Source organism: Alternaria novae-zelandiae (genome assembly GCF_023758075.1).
Source record: "Alternaria novae-zelandiae strain BMP 2774 chromosome Unknown scaffold_6, whole genome shotgun sequence".
Taxonomy (NCBI): domain Eukaryota; kingdom Fungi; phylum Ascomycota; class Dothideomycetes; order Pleosporales; family Pleosporaceae; genus Alternaria; species Alternaria novae-zelandiae.
This window is the reverse complement of record NW_026056966.1, coordinates 1,438,110-1,459,228: the sequence shown is the minus strand read 5'-3', so window position 1 is coordinate 1,459,228 and position 21,119 is coordinate 1,438,110. Positions and strand designations below refer to the sequence as shown.

Below are 21,119 nucleotides of genomic sequence, written 5' to 3'. Positions count from 1 at the left end.
AGAGGTCGACTTCCACGCAAAAGCTCTTTTGCTGCGACCGCCGCATGCTTCCTGATATCCCGCTGGCGTTCTTTTCCATACGGCACGTTTGAGCGTCCTCGAATACTGTCTCTATTGGACCTGCCTGTATACCGACTGGCTCCTCGATCGCTCGACCGATTATTACTACGCGTATCGACATCCTCCTTTCTTTCACGGCTATGCCGCCTCGATGCATCAGCAGCCCTACGTGAATACGATGCGGTTCGAGGAGCTCGATTTCGATGTGAGCTTTGCTCGCTGGCCGAGGAACTATACTGGCGGTAGCCATGGTGGTCGCGATCATGTACGTTGGTCTGGGGCGCCTCTCGACGCAAGTGCAAGCTGGTCTGTGCCTTCCCTTTCGTGGTAGACTTTTGTCTCATCGCGGCACGTCGAAAGCCCTCAAGTGGCGACAGGCCTACCTCTGAGGGTCTGAGCTCGCTACGCCAGACCGGCAGTCTAGCTTTCCTCGCTTCCGCAGAGTTACGAGGAGACTGTTGCCCACGCCTGCTGTAGGGCGCTGCCCTGTACTCAATCATCCCTCGAGAACCGCTGTCCTGGGGCCTTACCGAGTATTTATAGATGCTATACCTCCTGTTGTTCGGGCTGGTCACAGAGTGGCCTACGTCACTAGCAAGACCCTCGCTTGCCGCGATCTGACGCCAGCCTTGACAAGCTTTCATCAGCTTCAACCTTGCTGATCCTCCGGATCTCCACACCCCATCCTCGGTCACATTAAAGTAACTGGACCGTATGGATAGGCTGCTTTCAAGTTCCGGTAGCAATGCGCCAGCACGTAGTTGCGCGGACTTCAGGTCATCCCGTTTTTGTTCCCACGCCCTGCCCAGCTCTTGCGCTTTTGTAATCCAAATGTCCTGGCGGAAGTCATCGCGAGCTTTAGCTTCATTTTCGTCGTCTGCTGCTACGGATGCAGACCCTCTTGGTCCAGTATTGTCTCCGCTCTTTGATCTAGCCTTTTCCAGCTCTTCATCGAAGTTATCCCGATACTTTCTGTATAGAAGTTCCGCTATCTCGGCAGCCTGCTGCTTTCCAGATATGTCCATCACAACTCTTGCCCGATTTTGCGGTCGGTCTGCTGTATCACTCTGACGATCAACACCGGCAGCATTGACCTGGGATCTACCATCTTCATGACGTCTTCTTGTTGCTCGCGTGATGATAGCGTCCCCTCTCTGCGGCTCAGGGTATGGCTTGAGGAACCCCGATTCTATTAACACCGGATCTAGCATGCGGTCAACGACGAGCCAAGCGTCGCGCCACGCATTTCGCTTTTCCTTGAGTTCGTCTTCTAGCATCGATTTATTATCGAGGATGATTTTCTGGTTATTTCGGCTTCGCATCAACTGTTGCCATAGATCATCCAACTCTTCCGCTTGTCTGTCGCTGGGAGTCCCGGCTTGTTCCAGCTCTTTCTTCTTGAGTTGTAACCGAAAGTCCGTGGACTCAGCTATACCAGCAGCATCCTGACCCTGCGTCTCAAATCGCTGTCGATGAACCTCAGCTTCGCTTTCGAACTTGCGGAAGCTTCTCCCAAGACAAAGTGCTCGCTGTATGCTCGCTGCAAGCTGTCTGGAAAAGACTAAGGCCTTAACCTGATCTTGATCCTGTTGAAGAGCTATGTCAACAACCTTGGGTTGATTGCAGAAGGTTGATTCGTCAACCACTGTAGTCGCCCACTGCTTGCAGGCCTTTTCAGACGACGTCTCTGGATGTGGCAGTTCGTGCGACATCTTGACATGTATTGGTGTAATGGTATAGGGTAGGTGAACACGGTTGTTGGTGGATGTTGAACGAGAGACAGTTAGCGTGGAGATGCAAGTGCGGGCCCTTGTCGTAGATCTCCGGCTGTGGAAGTCAACAAAGACAGCTTTAGCTGGAACTTTGTCAATCGTGTTAGGGCAGCTGCGTCCAAACCCTGAGCTCTGAATTTTCCGCGGAGCGCCCGAGCTTCGTTAAAGATCGAACGATAACTTCTTCCCAGGCAGAGCGCTGTCTGCAGCCCTCCAGTCAGCTTCTTGGATAATGTGACAGCGGAAACCTTCCTCAGATCGTCGTCTGCCTCTTGGGCTTGGATGACTCTTGCAGTCGCAGCAGGGTTTTGATACTCAGATGCGACTGCTCCTCTCCATTTCGCACGCGCAAGCTCGGATAATGGTTGCGCCTGCGCCATTCATCGATTTGTCCGAGTGAGTAACAACTGATAATTCTGCACTAGCATGCTCACTGCGGGCTGAGACCTGGGAGGCCCAAGCAACTTATAAAGCTGAGGAAGGCGTGTAGTCAAACAAAGGACACAAGTATTATCACTCAACAAAGGACATGAACTCGCGTTCTTGGCCACCTTGACATGGACGTAACCAAGTTCCATGTACAGCGTCTTTTGTAATTCAACGTCATCCGAAGGTTCTCAACGCCATACTATCCTGGGGCCGTGCGCACTTTCCTCATTTTCAAGGTCACGGTGCAGGCTTGGCACCACGAAGTCTTTCGGCCTCTCAAAATTCACTCCGTGGTTTAGGCTCCAACTCCTCTGGGGTTATATAAAGTCAAGTGCTCGCCCTTTACTCGATACCACCCCACCCTGCTAGCGCTATCTGTTCACTCTTGCAATCATAGTACACAAGACCAGAACTTCCAAGATGACCGATCCGGACGGGCGCAGACAAGGTACGATATACTACATTACTCTCTCAATGTCGCTGACATGCTTTCAGGTTTCAGTGCATCGGAACTTCCCCTGGTTCAATCGTACCAGCCTGTGACACCCCAACTCAACTATGACGAGGTACGATGACATCTCGCCACTATCAACAAAAGCTCCTCTGAGCATCAACCCAGTTTTGCTCACGGACCTCTTTTCCGTCAAAGCAACATTTTTAACCCAGCGAGCAAAGCTAATGTATTGAAGAATGATATAGCCCCTGCTATCCCCGCGTTTGGAACTACGCCCGATGTCTCGAAAAAGCGTAAACACACGGAAGTGACTACTGGCTTCTCTGATGACTTCGACGAGGAGTCCTACGATGTCAGCGATACTGAAGTTGAGGGTGACCCGAGCGCCGTCTTGACTGGCAGTGAGACGCATCCAGCCAAACGCCCAAGGACCACAAAGCACGAGGGCGCGGCGGAAGCATCCTACTTCACACGCCGAGTAAAGACAGATGAGGTCTGGATGACCGATCGCCTCACCTCTTTTCCTGGCAGATTCAGCGACCTCATGACGGAAGACATCGCCGAGATACTGCGGCGCAATGTGGTCTTTATCCATACTAACCTTGGTGCGGTGATCAAGGGCCTTGCAGTTCATCTGAACCCAGCATTTCACGATCGCGTATTCATGATGTTCAGCAAATCAGCCGTGAGCATCCCGCGTGCACCCCAGATGCCTCTTGAACATCGAGTCAAGGTCGGTATGGTCTTTAAGGAGCGAACAGTGGGGTTCTCCTATGACGAAGGTACTCCTCTCGGAAACGACGCCGCTGGTACTGCACTGGGAAAGGTCTCCATGGAACGGCGGTTTCATATCGTTCGCGCCATTGTAGGCGACAATGAGTTCCTGACTACGTGTGTGGAGACTCACGGTGAGCGAGGGCTCCGCGCTCCGTCCATACCGCCGGATACGTACTGGCAGTGGCTACGCGTAGCTGATGTTCGCGACCGAGACCCCACTAACCATGGCCCTCATGGCGTTCTCAAGGTGGACACAAGCCAGGCAACGAAGTCAGTTCGGATCTCGGATATGTCATACGTGCTTGCAGGCGCGTCCAGTCGATGCACACTTACGGAAGACTGGGATTTCGCCGGATATCTCGATGAAGCCAGTGTCACTCTGCTGGAGACGATTGGAAAGAGAGTGACAACATCGCAGCGAAACGACAAACTGAATCGCGAACTCTATGACTCAATCAACTGGGATGCTATAGACGATGGCCGTAACGCCATGGGTCTCGCAACGTATCCACGACCTGACCGGCGGTCACCCCCTCGTCGAACTGAGACTCCTCAACATCACCCGTATGACGACGAGTCGGACAAAGATCGTAGGCGTTCCGAGCATCGCCGCCGCTCTGATGATGGACGAGGTCGAGACCACCGGGCTTCATCTCGACAGGATCGTGGCTACTTCAACACCGCATCTTCCGAGAGGGATCGACCACAGCGTCCTCGTGATTCAGACTCCAAGAACACTGAGTCTCGGCCAGGCAAGGGAAAGAGGGCCGAGCAATATGACGACGTCGACCGAAGCAAGGCTGATGCCCCTCGCGGGGATCACACCGCAGAAGCTGATCAGTCCTGGAACAATGCTGTTAAAGGCATCACGGCCGGTAGTGTGTACATCAGCCCCAACTATCACGGCCGGCAGTCTAGAGGCCGGACCGACCGCGTTGATCAGTCCTGGAACAATGCTGTTAATGGCATCACGGCCGGTAGTGTGTACATTAGCCCCAACTATTACAGCCGAGAGTCTAGAGGCCGGACTGACCGCAAGAACGACGACGAGGGTCCTCCCGGATCGCGTGGCCTTGGTGGTTCTTACGATCGCTTCTAATGCTGCGATCCAGTACTTCCTGGAAGATTCTGGCGAGGAGAAAGCGCGACGGTATATGGAGAATGGAAGAGGGAGGAACTTGTTGGAAGCTGGGCAAGGTGAGGTGTTTGGAACACTTCGTCTCAGTGCGCTCGTCGTACATGCCTTGCATCAATGCGGGCTCAGCTGATATGAGCTTTCCAAACCTTTGGAAGCCAAGCTGGTCGGATTTGTGTAAAGTAGCAGTGTTGCTAATAGAAGATGACATCTAATGTTCTTGTGAGTGAATGCTAAGTTGCTTGCCCAGGTGCTTGTCTGTGGAGATCGGGCAGAGAAGAGCTGTTGGTGACGTCAGTGCACGGGCCATGACGCGAAGGTCACGCGTAAGCGAGAGTCCACCTGGGCAGCTTCCAAACTTCCTTTCACCACCTGTCACTGCACTTGTTCACCCTCCATCCACAACAGCAGCCCTGCTTCACTGCTTTCTCGTGTCTCTAATCGGATGCAATGGTTTCCTTCTGTACATTATGATCGCCATAAGGAGACAAAGAACCACAGGCTTGCGCGCCCAGCACAGAGGCTCGTGTGCATCGAGAGTCTCTTGTAGTTCGGTGTCATGTTGAGTCACCTGGGCAGAGCCTTGTGCTAAGACGTAAGTCCTTCATTCATTTCATTTCATGCCGCTTCTACTGCTATCTGCTCTCCGTAAAGCTCTGACTGGGGTTGCCCTTTTACTTGTGCTTATCTCGCCCAGGAGCGTTCATCGTTCATCATGTCCTGCCAGCATGATGGTCAAATTTTCGTCAGATAGTCCACTCAAGCCGCACGTCGTGTGACGATTGATTACGATCGACTTACGCCATCCCGTCACCAACGTCGCTTCTCGTAGAACTCCACCGCTCGATTTCCACCTGCGTACCGCATCACACCCGATAGTAGCATACCGCACACCATAGAAGTGCTTTCGGTGGAATACATGGCGATGAAGTTCTGCCGCGCTTGACAGTTTGCATAGTACATGATGCAATTGCTACGCACCATGTACCTTGCGACCTTGGTGTTTGGGGGCTATCCCCTCGCCTCCGCTTGCGTATAGCTCTGCTGGCATTGATTGCTATCGTCTATAAAACGAAGCCAATCTCTGTCACCCAGTGCGTGCCTTGAGCGCAGTTTCCGGCTGCGTTCGCCTCTCGGGCGACGACTCACAAAGGATTGGATGGCCTATCTACAGTGATCCCCTGAGGGATGTCTGCGTTCACCGGGGATAGCGTCGGATGATGCCGTCGCGATCGCGATACTCTCCCCTCTCTAGGCCATCACGAGAACTTCTTCGACCACGTTCTCGTCTCTCTCGATTCTGATCCAAGGAGGGTGATCGACTTCGACTCCGACTTCTCAGCCTCGGAGAATCCCTCGTTCTTTGCCCGGTCTCCCCTCGTCGATCTACAGCTTCTCGCGAGCGTAGGCGCGGACTGCTTCTTCTTCCACCTTCATGCTCTTGTCTAGTAAGTCGTTCCTCTCTTCTCCTCTCCACAGTGCGGCTGCATCTTTGGCGATTTTCTTCGACTTGATCGGAACTGTCATCTTGCTCGTCCGACCGATCGCTGTAGTACATCACTCCCGTCCGGTCCGCGCGTCTTTCTCTTCGACGTGTCGCGGCTTCCGTCGATTCTCTGCGTCTGGACCGGGGCCGATCTCTTCGTTCCCCGCGGTTTCTGCCATTCGTTCCGTCGCCGTGAGTCTGGCCCTGTTCATTATTGGTTCGATTGCCAGAAGTGGCCGCCGGTCTTCCAGTTCGATTCTCGCCGGTGCTTTCATATTGCTTCAATATGCCAGCTTCCATCCACACGTTATCTAGCAGCTTATCCACTTCAAACCACGCATCTCTCCATCTCTCTATCTCTTTCTTGTCACCTTCTTCTAGGGTGACGATATTTCTGTCAATCACGTCCTTATTGTTGCGCATGCGATGGAAGTCTTTGGCCAAGATTCTAAGCTCTTCTCTCTGCTGGTCGCTTGGCACAAGAGCTTGCTCAAGCTCCCTCTTTTTGAGCTGCAGCTCAAACTCAAGTGTTTCGACCAGACCTGCGTTGTCAAGTCTTTCTGTCTTGAGCTCCTTCATCTTAGCTTTAGTGAATTGAGTAGACAATCTGTGCTGCCGGCCCAAGGAAAGCGCTCGTTGAAATCTCATTGCCAGATCACGACAGAGTGTCAAAGCAAGGGTGCTATCATCGCCTTCTTGGATCTCTGTCAGCTTCGGACTTTTTCGCGTGTAGTTACGGGCCGCGGTTGGGGCCGCCCAACGGGCGACGATAGCTTCTTCTTTCGTGGGCGGATGTCCTGCATGGTAAGGCATCTTCACTGGTTCTGGCCGTAGAGATGATGGTGAGATTTCTTGTTCCTGTCAATTAAGATAAAGTTCGTCGATGAAAGAACGGAACGGACGGCCTTTTATATACGGCAACAAGAGTTCATACAAGCGAACAAAGGACTACGAACAAGACAAAGCATGCTTTCATGGGAGCTATTCAGCCTCGATCTTAGTTTCGTACAATATTGGATGAGGGTGCCTCGGGTAGCTCCCGCTGAAAGACGCAAGCAAAAGTCAGATGTAGCCTCGGCGACCATTTCCGTTATGAATATGCCCCTGGTATGGGAACTACTTACCTTGGACGAGCTACATCCAATCATTACCCATGGTTGTCAAAACAGCGCAACCTGCACTACGTGAAGTATGGTACGACTTTCACTACAGTCTCGAACACCGTTGACTCTGGTCACGTGCGCTGAACGCTCGAATTCATTACAGGGCACGGGTGCTCTTGCGCCACACCCAGTTTGCGCTCCACTCTACTACGAAAGAAGTTCTACTCGGGTCTTTTAATTGACTCCGTACTCTGCCTAACTACACAGCCAACGCTGGCAAAACATCACCACCCAACCAACGTCTAACAAGAAATACGGATACGAAGGAGACACTATCTTCTGGTCACCAATATTCAACACAGTGGATACCGCACACCCGCCTTAATATGCAAACATCTGGGCATGAGTCTTCGGTACGTACAAAGTCCTAGTCACCCGATTGACTGTTTCAATCTCTGCACTGCATATACATCTCCCAGCACACGCATCAAAAGCTACTGACATAACATAGGCTGACAATTCGGGTGATGACGCCGAGATCACAACTGATGTATTCGTTATTGAAGAGCTGAAGCATAGCGAAGCTACTTACCACGAGTCGAATGATAGCACTGGCAACAACCAGCCAAAGTCGACCGTCAGGAAGATTCAGCCAGGCCTTCAATTAACTTCCACGAAACGGCCTCACGAACACGATCCTGACGAAGACGAGAAACGAGTCCGCGTCAAAACCAACAACACGCCACAAAGCCCATCAACATCGGATGGCCTACGCACACCACCTTTAGCACACTCCGGCGGACAGACCCCGGATATCTTCCGGATCATGGCGGACGTTGCAGCGGTCACTGATGAGATTGTTGCATCCATGGAAGATACATCTTCGGCAATCAGTGACCTTGAACGTAAGGCCGTACTGAGTCAATTACGAGACGTGCTTGGTATGCTTGTTCCTTGCGTGACTGAGGTCCGCGACATAGGAGTCCTGGGTGTTGAGATCGTTGGGCTTGCAGCTCTAGTAGATCCCTCGCTCGAGTATGAAGGTATATTTACTATCATCGCGTCGCCCTATGCCAGCAGCATTCCGAAGCGGTTGGAACTCGATTATACCCATCACTTCGCAATCGGAGATATGTTTTGGGATCGCTCGACAGAGTTCGCAGCCGACCAAAACCTGAAGCCGGGTATAAAGGCCGCCCCAAGCCCACAAGGATTAGTTTGTGCTGCCTGGCGTCTGCACATTGTCACAAAAGTGACTCCACGATGTATTTGGACGACGGTCTGCCGACTTAGTGGCGGAAAGGGGCTGTCGCGTCTAGACAAAGACGACATCTGGATGTACTTACATCTTCACAGTTATAAACACGGAAGACTGCCACGAAGCATGCGAGCTAAGCATAACGATTCACTTCACGCGTCACTGATATATATTTCCGACCCGGATTACGATGACAAGGCTATCGGTGCACACACACACTTCTCTGCAATAGATGTAGTACCACACTACCCTAGCGAGGAGATGTTACCTGTGGGAAAGCTTGATAAGGACAGTCGCGACCTTTTCCTTGGACTGAAAGCCAATGCAAACAGCCCAGATGGAAAACTTGTCGCACACCCAAAAGGGATGGATGAGGCTGCGGTGAAGCGCGGCCTTGAACTGGTAGACCCCTATCCTCGGAGTGCCATGCCTCTTCCAAAGGCTGAGCGAACAGGTAACAGGTTGTTCCATCAACTGCGCATCCATCCTTCCAAAGGGACAACCGCGAGAGATCCTGTGAGAGATCCCGCAAATCTTCTCCAAAAGTCACGCGCGTTCAGCTCCGCGTACTCAGTGACAGCTCCCAATGAGGAACAAACCCGGTCTTCGGTTGATCGCCCTCGGAACCAACCCGTCAATAAGGTCAGTCCATTCAACGTCATGCCTCACACTCTTTTCAGCCCAGTATCGCATCCACACCAGCAAACATCAGCGCATGAAGCGGATGCGGTGAGGGCAGGTCGAAGATTTGGGGGCGAAAGGGCCGGTACTCCAGCCACCGGCCAACGGGAAGCTCCTTCTCATGCTAACACCATGCCCAAGATCGCTTCGATTACCACCCAACCTGCCATGGCACAAACTTTACATCAGCACGATGGAGTAATGACCAATGCCATCCTCAATGTGACAGAGCAGAACCAATCCCTCAATCTCAACCACCCGGTATCAAGCCCGCAATCCAGTCCAGAGAGGAAACGTACCGATGGGGATGATTAGCTCTGCTCGTAGCTACGGAGTGGGCTTTGAAGGTGAAGTATTTGGTTGCTTCGTAATGCAGTGTCGAATTGGCTCACCGTGCGTCGTGGAATTGCTAGTCTTCGGATTTCTCTTCTAGATAGTGTCCCGTCAGTGTTGTCTGGGCGCGCTGCCGCCTAACAAGTCATGATCTGATGCATGACAGCTTGCAATCATCAATGATACCATCACTCAAGTCATATATGCAGGTCTCATCTCGTCAACAAAACGCTGCTCTAAATCGCAGTGTGATTGACCTTTCACGAAACTGACCACGCAACGATACTGGCCTACTATACGATGTTTTACTTCATATCAAACACTACCATTCTCACAAAGCACCCTATCTACCACAGCCCCTCCCGTCGTTCTCAGAAGGGTTTCGACTTCTTATTCTCCGGGCGCTTTCATCGCGAGTCCTGTGCTGCTGACCTTCGCGGTGATCACGTTCCCGATATCCTGGTGCGTCTCTAGATGTACCTCGTTCGCGTCCTGGACTGCTTGATCGACTTCGGTCACGTCGTTCGCGATGGGCATCATGATCATCCGCTTGCTGTCGCGCGTGGCGGGGCATGGAGACATCGTTGACATGACGTGGTGGTGGGGGAGGCGGCGGCGGCGGCGGGCGCGACGGATATGCCCGATGCGTTCTTCGCGGACGCTCACCAGAGTATTGGGACGAGCTCGGAGATGTTTGAAGATCCCCATTGTTATAGGGTCGTCCTGTAGGATGCCTGTGATGAGTATTTACACCTTTCCCCTTGTCGAGGTTCGTGGGGCTTTGGGCTTGGACACTGTTTTGCCAGTCAGAGATCTCGCTTCTTCGTCTTCCCGCCTGCCTTTGTCGAGCGGGCTCTACCTCCGGTGCAGCTAACGGCAAGTTGTCGCCAGGTATATTCGCCCGGCCTCCGATTCTTCCGGCTTCGTTCTTTGACTCAGTCGCTCTAGGTGGCCTTTCGTTGTCCGCATCTGAATCGTCGTCGGGTACTAGCCGCCCTGCATCTGTCCACACTTTGGCTAGAATCTTGTCTATGTCGGCCCATGCCTTCCGCCACCTGTTCAAACCGCGCGCAAGATCCCTATCGTAGTTCGCTATCGTTTCATCCATGATACCTTGGTTGGCTTTCGTTCGCTCGACACTTTGGGCTAACATCTTCAAAGTCTTCTTTTGGAACTCGGTCGGCTCTTTGTTTGGCTGTATTTCTGCGCACTTGGCGTTGAAGCGATGAGTGAACGACTCCAAAGAACCTTTGTTATCGGCTTGCTTCAAGCGCGTTTCGTGCTTCCATCTTTTGACGTCCTGTACTGCATGAATGTGACCACGACCTAATGCAAGAGCGGTCTGAATCTTCTTCTCAAGCTCTTCTGTTAGAACCAATGCCAAAGCCTCGCGTCTACCATCTCGTACTCTCTTGAGCCGCGGCCGCAAGGTACTCGATCCCGAGCTGTGTGCCGTTGGATGCACCCATATCTGACAAGCTCTTTCGGAGAAAGTCGTATCCAATTCTGCATCGTCGTACATGGCTATCGTCTTGGAAGATAGGATTCGTTGCGACAAGATGCGCGAAGCTTCCCTGCTTTTAAGCATCATGGCAAAGCTAGCAGATTTCTTTGACCGCAACGCTGCTTTGTAAGTTGACAACAAAGGTTTGCTTAGTACTATCAGCCACGCTACTTTCAATATATTCATTATGGAAGACTTCACAGTGTACGACTGCACGAGTTGATTGGTTATTGCAAGATACCATCGTCCACGTACATCCCAGAACTCGGAAGTGGGATCTAGATATACACCAAGTTCTCGAAAGCAGCCAGTTCTGTATCAATTAAGGATGCCCACTAGGTTGGTTCCATCCAAGGGGCAGTGGCAGTGGCAGACACAACTACTAGATGATCACACTACATTCACTCACTCGTTGCACGGATCGTCCCAATGCAGCAGTGCACTACGTCAGGAACTTTCTGGTTACGATGAATTTTTCCACCCGGAGGGGGCAGAGCTTGCGCTACTGTTGCGAATCACTGCGCTGAAATCGACTACATCAAGTGCGCATTTCACTGATCCTTCCCAGATAGACCTTTCTACACAAACTAATTCTCAACCGAACCCTCAACCGAAATATCACAACTGTTTCGATCATTACACCTACCAAAGCCCTTTAACACTTGCGCATCCGCCAAACATGTCGGGTCGTCGTGGTCATGAAGGTAAGCCTTTCCCCTCTACAACTTCCAGAACTATCCTAATCAAGACAGACAAAGACAGTCCGCAAGCATCACGAGTAACACGCCCTAGAGGCTATGTAGCGAACTCTGGTCAGATCTTCGATGAACTCGAGGAGGTGGTCGTCGCCGATTCGGAAAGCTCGACACTGAGCCCGGCCAGCCCTCCCTCGCACTCTGAACAAGAGATCGAGCGCGCACCGCAGCCGACTCACGCCCCTTCTCCACAACCACAACGGGAAGCACGCGAAGCGAGTGTTGATAGCCAAGACGGGTATCATACACCTTCGGAGTTCCCCGGGGAAGAGCGCGAACCTGCTGCTAGCTCCCAAGAGCAACCTACACGCGAACATGGTAGGCAAACCACCAGCCCTTCGCCATCCGAGCTTCAGCCTCGTCCGGGTACCAACACAGCTCCTCCACTATCTCGTCAAGAAGAGCGTAGCTTAGTCGCCATTCCCCAAGACCAGACCGCACAGCTTCATGAAGCGCGGGAACAGATTGCCAATAACCGACGCGACGTACATGCGACTACCGTTCGCCCACCGTCTGAACACCCTTCTAAAGTCGAGCGCAGCCCTGGTGGTAGTAGTCGTGAGGATCCAGCATACCAAGATGTCGTCGTGCGAGAGCCACCCCTAGGCTCCACCGATGCACCTATTACCATTCCACGAACAGATACCGAGCACACATTCAAGACAAGCAAAGTCATGCAGTTCCTAGCAGCGTATGGAAGCGCACAACAAAGGCCAAACCTCATCGTTGACTTCAGTACACCACTTGGTCAGAGGCAGATGCTGGCTCTCATTCAAGACTTCGCTTCTTGGTGGGCTTCCAATGGCGGTTGCATAAAGCGCGGAAATCTTGGTCTCGAAATGCCTGACCTTGCCGGGCTCTTGTTCCCGCAATATGATGGCTTGACAACGATGATCATGTCTAAGCAATCCACTCATGTACCACAACCCATCCGGCAACGTCTCGACGAGGTGTTTTGGGAAGGCATGCTCTTTTGGTTTCGTACTTCCGAGTACGCGGTGGACCCAAAACAGGTCTTGGGGGACAAATGTGGCTTGACTGCGCATGGCAAAGCTCTCTCAGGATGGAGGATTTGCTTAGTCCAGAAAGTCTTCCCCAACGTAGTCCTAGTTACTTGGGGCCGGACTTCTCAAGGCCATGATCTGGACAAGATACACCCTGGGAACCGTTGGCAATTCATGCGACTACTTCCATTTGACCGTCGAGGTTGGCCCGAAGATGTTTTAAGGAAACATAGCCCCCATGACAATATCCTCATGCATCCAAAGGAAGATGAAGGCTGGTCAGTCCAGGAGTTGAAGACACATTGCAACTTCAATGTACTTGTTGCCAACGAAGTCATACCCACTCAGGGTTTCATATTCGCAGGATATCTCACAGACGACAGTCTTGGTATGGTTAAGTGGGTTCGCAATGCCGCTTTTGTTGGGCTTGCCGAGCTTAAGTACATGCCTCCAACCCCATCTGGAGTCGACGAGGATGCAGTACGGCGAGGTTTGGAGAATAACCACTATCCGCGGCAGCAACCAACCGGCTCTATCAAGCCAAAGCTGTTCCCTGCAGCGTACCGAATGCCAGCACCTCCCCCGTACGTCCCAGCACCGGGAGGAGAAGTGTTTGCCTTCCAAGATGCACCTTCATCCCCCCAGATCCCTACTGGTCCTCGTGGCACAGGTGGCGGTAGGCCTCGCAATCGTCCCGCACATGGTCCTGGAAGGCAACGTAGTCGGTCGCGAAGTCCACTACCTCGTGAACGTCAAGCTGACCGAAACGGAGACTATGCTCGAGGTTACCCTGGTAGATCAGCGCAACCTGATCAACCCAATCATCAGCAAGAAGGCGACGACCGCCCTGCCGACACGCGTCTCGGCGACAATATCAACCGTCCTGTCTTCATGCCAGTGAACAACGTGATGCAAGATGGAAGATATCAGCCTCACGTTATCCATAACCATGCGTCGCGCGATCACGACGACAACCGCAACCCCGAGCGTGAGAACTACGAGGACGATCGTGGCCGTGACAGAGCTGAACAGGGTGGCGCGTACCAGCATCCTGAGCGGCGCGATCACGACCACGACCAGGACCGCGGTCCCGAGCGTGAACACTACGAGGACGATGGTGGTCGTGGCAGGCATGAGCAGGGTGGTGAGTACCAGAACGGGGATTTACTCAACTATGGTTGAGAGTACAAGAGGCCTCTCGTACGAAGAAGCTTCTTTGTTACCCTGGCATCCGAATCCGAAGCACGTATATGGGTCGATGTCGGTATCTCATCTCAAGAGGTATTCTCGATATACCTTACGCTGAGCTTCGATTGAAGAAATGGGCTTGTTACCACCGAGATATAAAGCGAGGCCTTGTTCATTGTAAATGATGTAGAACAATGAAGTGTGGGATTCTTGATGGCGCGATGTGCTTTGTTTAAGCTTTTGTTATCGATGTTCCTTGACGACCGAGGGACGAGACGATGTCCGCGTGGTTCTTTGTGTGATTTCCTGATTGCAAGACCCCTACGTTATATGACCTCGTTGTTCAAAGTGCAGTATATGCGAGCTTTAACAGGGTTATCGCAACGTGATAGCCTTAGTCAATCCTTGGTGTTCGTATGATAACTGCGTTGACGATGGTCCGACGAGCCTAATTGCTGCGGCCGCAACATCGGCCGACAGCTGTCGGGTGTTGGTTTCAAACAAATTCTAGGCCTCGTCGCATCTCGAGTTGAGGTCCTCATAGATTCGTATAGCCTTTAATTTGGGACAAGTGAAGTCTTCGGACTCTGCTGGCGCGGCGGACTCGGGACTCAAAAGTGCGAATAAAGACGTGTTCTCGTGGGCTTGTATCCATACATGTCGCATGCGACGAGAGTTGAGGCGCAGAAGGAACGATATTCATCTGAAGGGCGAAGGCGTGTGCGATGGCCGTTTCGGTTTTGATATAATGAGAGGGAAATGGAGTCGAGGGGCGCAGGGGCGAGAACTCCGAGATGATCGCCTGAAGCTAACCCGAAGACGAGGCGCACGGTGACACTAAGCACATGTCATGACATCACTCATAGTCTTGCAATAACCATTCCCAGGTGTTCTCTTTCTTCAATTTCACGATCGAGGTTACATGCGCATCAATGTGATTACGTTAATTATCTGCGACTACATACGATAGTGTGAACGTGTTGAGTCAGGTCGCAACAGCGACGTGCTACCAGATCAATGCCTGAGACATGTTACTCCTCCCGGAACCAAGGATCATGAACAACAGCATTCGCTGATGCCCTCGCGGAAGGCTCCATCCGTAGCATGCTTCTGATGAGTGTGCCGACATGCAAAATGTCTTCTCGGCTCATATCCTGGCGCCTCTCCCCATCAAAGTACATTTCCTCTAACCATTCTTGGAGTGAGCTAGTGGGATCGCTCTCATCCAATGTTTTTTCCATGGCATGCCAATCCGTCTTCCAACGATCCGGAAAATCGTCGCTGACTGTCTCGAGCATTTGGCGCACAAGGGTTGCGGGTGTTATCATGAAGCTGTCAAACGGCGGCTGTCCGACAATGAGCTCGAAAAGCTTGATACTATGTCAGCTATCCATCGCTAGGGCTTGCATGGCAGAAGTCGGACTCACCAAACAACCCATACTCCAGAGGTCTACGCGATAATCCACCTTATCTTTGAAGATAATCTCCGGGGCGCGAACAGGAAGCGGAGTACGCAGGGCGCCAGGGCACTCGTTGTTTAAGAAAGATTGACCAAAATCAATGATCTTGATCGAGCTAAAGGATGACTTGATGTCTTTAGGGTAGGAGGTAGGTCTAACGAGATATCGAGGCATATTAGGTCCTATTGGCTGACCATCCCTTCTTTGTACAGCGCCTGTTTCGGGCCGTCCCAGCGTTTGGAGGAAAACTTCTTCTCGCAAGGCTTGGAGCGAAGGGATCGTGAACGCTAGGTTGCGGGTGTGCAGATCTAAGAACTATTAGCAGTGCTGATATGAATACTGACATCATGCCGTACCTGCATGCGCAATTCCTCGCTCGTGAAGGAAGCACAAGCCAAGCAAAGCTTGTCTCGCGATAGTTCTCGCAAGCTTACCGGGAAGCCTTTCCATGGAATGCGCGTCGAGGTAATCGGCCACACTTGGTCCCAACAACTCCAGCACCAGGCACTCGTGAGTTCCATTTGAACCAATAATCTGGAAAGAATCTGTCATTGTCATGAAATGCTGGTAGCCAGAGCGATTCGATTGCGCCGCCGCTATCGTACGCAAGACTGCAGCCTCTCGATTCTGATGGTTTGTCTCAGATACCGATATCTTCAGAGCGACGTACGTTTGGTTTCTAGTAGCATCTCAGCTCAAGTTGTCAGTGTTTCGCAGAAAGCGGGACCTGGTATCGCGCGCAGCCCAGACAGTCGAGTATCCGCCCCAGCCTAATTTGTGCAAGACTTTGTATCTGCCATTGCCCAAACGGTCTCCCAGGTGAACGGGGTGATATCCACCCCTTTTGTAACGATGCAAAGGCTCGGCATCAATGTCGCAAATATGTGTATTCCAATCCATCGGTGGACCACGCTGAGGCTGTGCGTGTGTAGATGAAAGTGAACGTGTAGACGCGATTGCCGTCATGGACGATTTGTTTACGAGCCATTTCTGAACCAATATGGTGCGAGATCGAATGCTTATCCTGGCGACACTCATGCTTTCGTTCACGTACTTGTATTGAGTTGTGAGAGGTGTCTAGCTACTAAATGGTGGTGTAAAGATCAGACCCTTGAGAAGGGACCCGTGGACGCCAAGAAATTACGGCAGGGCCGCGAGTTGAGCCGGCGCGCGTTTCGAGCCACCCAACCACCACCACAACACAATCGTCCGAACTTCAGCGTGCCACAACTCCGCCAATACTAATTCGATTCAAAAAGCAATTGAAGCATTCGATTCGCGCAAACAAGGCGCAGATTTCAACGAAGACCGGAAATGAGCTCATAGTCGCACCTCCCACGCGTGATCACACCTGCCGGGCGGCATTTCAACACGGACGAAAACAGGAAAGACTCGTCTGGGGTTCAGACTACCCTCCGCATCCAATAGCATAACTAAATCTAACACAAACTCTCGACACGACCTTGATACGGCTCGAAAAAGTCGCGTATCGACAATCTCATGGACTCTGGAGTCCTTCCCGCAGTTACCTGCACACATGGCTCTTCCTGAGCCCAGCCATCAGCTGTCGCAACTTCACACGTCGAGGATTCACTCTCATCCGTTTGAGACTCGCCTAATTTTCGAGCTTTCCTTTCACTCAGTTCGTGATTCTCCCGCTTCCGCTTATTGCCACTGGGGCGATAAGGCAAAGCTTCAGACGGTTCAGTCGGCTTTGGGGATGGCGTGTCTCTCTTGTTGTACTCCAGCGCTAATTGTCTCAGGCCATCTTGGAAGTCCTGAGCCTGTTGCAACATTGGTACGGAGGGGTTAATGACTTGGCCTGCCAATGCTTCGACGCTGTCTTCGATGCTTATATCGCTAAACGGATGCTCGACGTCATCTGCCATGATTGCTGCTGGCACAACGTCGCGTACAGAGATTTGGCTATCTCTGTCTCGATAGTCATCTGGTCTATTCCAGTCAAGAGTCGGTTTCGCTGTGATCTCTAGACGGGCTGGGGTGATGTCGCATGTATCGCAATTGGATTCCTCCATGCGCCACAGTTCAGCGTCACTTTGAGCATGTGAATGAGATGAAACCGGCGAACGCGGACTCGCAAGACCATCGTGTGAATGCTCGGAAGCTCGGTCATGGTGTTGTCTACGGTCATGCCTTTGCGGCCGTGAGCGGGACTGAGATCGATGACGAGGTTGTCCACGACTTCGCCCATTGGAGTGTTCCTGCCTTCCATTTTCATGGGTATGAGGCTCTCTTCTACGATGCCTGGACCTGTTGTCTTGTCTTCGTGATCGAGAATGAGACCTGGATCGAAACTCAGTACGAGAACGTTGGGCACGATTGGGACTTCGTGATCTATCCTCCCGCCCATTTCCGCGGCGTGAGCTCCGATGTCTTCTGTCTCTGGATCTTGAGTGAGCGCGCGGCTCTCGGCGTCCCTGCCCCGCAGTACGCCGCCCAGATAGTTGCTCAGGTCGATATCTCCGGATCTGGCCAGCGTGCGTCCACAGGCGATCGAGTTCTTGCTGTACTTCAAACCAAGCGTTTATCCATCTCGCCTTTCCTGACTCTACTCCGTCTTCGTGCCTTTGGCGCTGACGTTGGTGATATTTAATAGTCTGTCGACACTTTTTCCGCTCTTCAAGAAGATCTTGTAGCCTATTGCGTTCTGCGTCAGTTGCTCGACCTGTTTTTTTCACCCTCTTCTTTGTAACCTCGATCAAATGCTCCAGCTCCTCTTCCCAGGCCTCGGTCCTTGCTTCATTCTCAAAACGGACCTTCACTTCCTCAGCGTACTTTTCCGGGGTGGTCCAGTACGAGTGGGCGATACATAAGGCATTTTGTATTTTCTCCGCCAGTGATTCGGATAACACTAACGCATCAAACGCATCTCCTCCGTCCCGTATACCGAGGAAATATGCTGGGTCAGTGGTACATCTAAGTCTGTCTCCATCGTACCTCGTCCACTGGCGATTGATCGTCTTTAATTCATTGGAGTGAGGATTAGGATCGTAATCTGGATAAAACAGGTAATGATGGTCCATGTCGGGCGGCTGTAGAATGAATGATGGCATCCTTGCGCAAGATATAGGTTCTATAGGTTCTATGGGTTCGAACAAAGGAGTTTATCACTCTACCACGTATATCCGGATTGGGATAACGTAGTAGGCCTACAACAAAGATAGCAATTTTCTTTCATTGTCATTTTGGTTGATTCGATTTTCTTTCACTCTGGTAAGGCCATTCACATCCGTTGGTCTTCGCCAAGGCCCAGTCTTGTCAGCAGCAATAAGGAACTAGACTGGATTCGTGATATACAGCGTCCGTGAGCACGTACCTGGACCTACGAAAGAGCAGGCGCAATTGCCTTCGATATTCACTGAGGTCAACGCGGGCGCAATGCCTGCCCCTACTTCAGTGGCTGCAGCCATGAAATCACAGGCAATACCACTCTACCCGCAGAACGATCTCAACCCCTTACTGGCAGAAAAAAGGTATCAACTGTCACTATGCCTGGCCAACGTGAGCGCCCAAAGCCGCCTTCAGAGCCTCACAGCCGGGACTCTCCGCAGCATGAAGCCGACGACGGTCCACAGTATGATCGAGTACCGGCACGGAACCATGATCGCGGTTACGACGAGCGTGAAGAGCACGGAGACCGGTACAGGGAAGACGACCTGCCTCTCGACTATGGCGAAGGAGAGCCCCGTCGTCAACCTCAACCTCGACCTCGAGACCGGTCACCACCTCCACGCCCCCGCAGTCGAAGTCGGGGTCGAGACTACTCCAGAGAACAACCTCGTGGCGGGCAGCAAGACCGAAGATCCCCCAGTCGGCGGCGAGACCGAAGATCCCCTAGTCGGCGACGAACCCAAACCGAAAGAAGGCCTCACCGACCTTACAGTGCTGAGCGCGGTCAGGGGCGAGACCCGCGCACGAGACGATCTCGCTCTCCCGGTACTGAGCGCGCGCCGAGACCGCAGACACCACAACCACTTGCTCATCCTCCTCTTCCCCAAACTCGCGGTAGGGGCTATACCGTCATCGATCACCGTACAGGAATTGAACACGTCTGGACCCCTGAGTACGGACAGTCTCGCGGGTCTTACACGGATTTGACGAAGGAGTATCTCGCTACCGACGTTGTTTCCGTTCGCCTCTGTGACTTCTCATCTGACGACCAAGCGAAAATTGGACAGAGTTTCACACCGTCTTCACAAGGTATGATCAACGTGAAGTATGATGTGCCTTTCATCTTCAAACGAGTGGAGCGGGACTACGGCATTGGCTGGGTTGCTCACGGCTTCGGAGGGCGCGGATTGAAGAGAGCGCATTGGATACCAAAGTCGGAGCATGCAAAGTATCTGGGAGTGGCCAGTGATGACGATTCGTCCGGATCTCGAGGAAACGGTAGTCCGCATGAACAAATGAAGGTGCGGCGAACCCCAGGAGCAAGATTTCTCGAGAACATAAGTCATGTCTTCGCGGGTGAGTTGGTGAAAGTCACCTTCCCACGAAAGCCTTACTACTGGGGCCGGCTGACGCTTTGGGATTTCCACCGGCTGTGTTGCCTCAGTGATTTCCTCACGGCAGCTCCTGGGTCGAGCGCCGCCAATGAGGTTCCACCAACGATGGACTTCGACCACGGTGCGTTGAAAGAGCTGCGAACTGCGGACGACTCTTTGCCCAAATACATGAGAGATCATCTCGCGACTCTCGATGCTCTACACAAGCCGAAGCCATCCGATGACGACACGGACGCAGATGCCCGTCCGCCTGGGGCTCAGGCAGCACCGGATAACCGCAGTCCACCTCGCATCGGGCGCCCTGTTGCTACAGACGTTCGCTCGACAGCGCCCCAAGATCAGCCTCGACAACCTCCAACGAGGACTACGAACGCGCCGAGGGACCCAAGACCCCTGCCACCCACAGGGCCGAGGTTAAAGCGCTCGCGCGACGGTGATGATCCTCCGGCGCAGAATACCACCCGTCGACGGCGGGATTAGTAGAGCGCTTGGCAGGGCCCTCGAGGCGATGTGGGAGGAGCCGTGGGGGGGTATCCGTCTGCACTAGTCTCCAGTTCACAGTGAGCAGCGCATCACGCCAACCTAGGAAAAAACTGAACACTCTAGAGCCTACGTTGACGTTGGGTCACCCACTTTGCAGATTTTTGTCTTGATGTAGTCCGCAGGACTGTTCAGGTTTTTCCTTGTATGAGGTGGCATTGTGCTCAAGAAACAAAGCGGGGAGGAATGTGCCCAATGAGCAAAACGGGGCGGGCTGATCATCCAAAGAAGGCAAACTCTTTGTAGACAGATGCTCAAGTGATTCGGAGTAGAAAGAAGCGGGCTTTCTTTTGTTGCAAGACATGGGAGGCGGAAAAGTTCATGGCTGTTCGCCGTCGTCTTCATCGGTGAAGTTTGACGGGATTAACGCTTCATGGACGATGCGGCGCTCTAGACCTAGGGTCGGCTTTGTAATACGTCTCGGTTAGCCAACACAGTTGATGTGTGTATATAAAATGACATTATGTTGTATATGTGTCGATGCGTGAGGATAATCCGATGGTGGATAGCATTTTGCGAGAGAGACGAAAGTTTGCCGAAAAGAAGTAGGGTGCTTGCTACAGAGAAGGGAGCAAGCGTCGAGCTGCAAGCAATCTGATGGACATGGAGTGGAAGCTGCGAGCCATCAAATGAGGCGAGGTAGCGAAGGTTAAA

General features: G+C 52.4%; 5 protein-coding genes across 5 annotated transcripts; 4 read left to right on the top strand and 1 right to left on the bottom strand.

Moving 5' to 3' along the window:
- Positions 1 to 2,746: 2,746 nt before the first annotated feature.
- J4E88_003987 (uncharacterized protein) lies at positions 2,747 to 4,591 on the top strand (the record flags this gene model as incomplete). Its single annotated transcript, XM_049397635.1, has 2 exons — positions 2,747 to 2,827; positions 2,951 to 4,591. 2 exons carry the CDS (start codon positions 2,747 to 2,749, stop codon positions 4,589 to 4,591), a joined length of 1,722 nt encoding a protein of 573 aa, XP_049257023.1.
- Positions 4,592 to 7,602: 3,011 nt separating this feature from the next.
- J4E88_003986 (uncharacterized protein) lies at positions 7,603 to 8,432 on the top strand (the record flags this gene model as incomplete). Its single annotated transcript, XM_049397634.1, has 2 exons — positions 7,603 to 7,629; positions 7,728 to 8,432. Coding segments are annotated over 2 exons (732 nt in total), but the record flags the coding sequence as incomplete, so codon positions are not given.
- A 3,239-nt stretch (positions 8,433 to 11,671) lies between these two features.
- Positions 11,672 to 13,933, top strand: J4E88_003985 (uncharacterized protein; the record flags this gene model as incomplete). Its single annotated transcript, XM_049397633.1, has 4 exons — positions 11,672 to 11,696; positions 11,745 to 13,335; positions 13,397 to 13,544; positions 13,580 to 13,933. 4 exons carry the CDS (start codon positions 11,672 to 11,674, stop codon positions 13,931 to 13,933), a joined length of 2,118 nt encoding a protein of 705 aa, XP_049257021.1.
- A 3,453-nt stretch (positions 13,934 to 17,386) lies between these two features.
- J4E88_003984 (uncharacterized protein) lies at positions 17,387 to 18,443 on the bottom strand (the record flags this gene model as incomplete). The annotated part of the gene is made up of 2 exons (XM_049397632.1): positions 17,387 to 17,920; positions 18,099 to 18,443. 2 exons carry the CDS (start codon positions 18,441 to 18,443, stop codon positions 17,387 to 17,389), a joined length of 879 nt encoding a protein of 292 aa, XP_049257020.1.
- A 529-nt stretch (positions 18,444 to 18,972) lies between these two features.
- On the top strand, positions 18,973 to 19,518 carry J4E88_003983 (uncharacterized protein; the record flags this gene model as incomplete). The annotated part of the gene is made up of 1 exon (XM_049397631.1): positions 18,973 to 19,518. The coding sequence occupies one exon, from the start codon at positions 18,973 to 18,975 to the stop codon at positions 19,516 to 19,518; it is 546 nt and encodes a 181-aa protein (XP_049257019.1).
- Between the last annotated feature and the right edge of the window lie 1,601 nt (positions 19,519 to 21,119).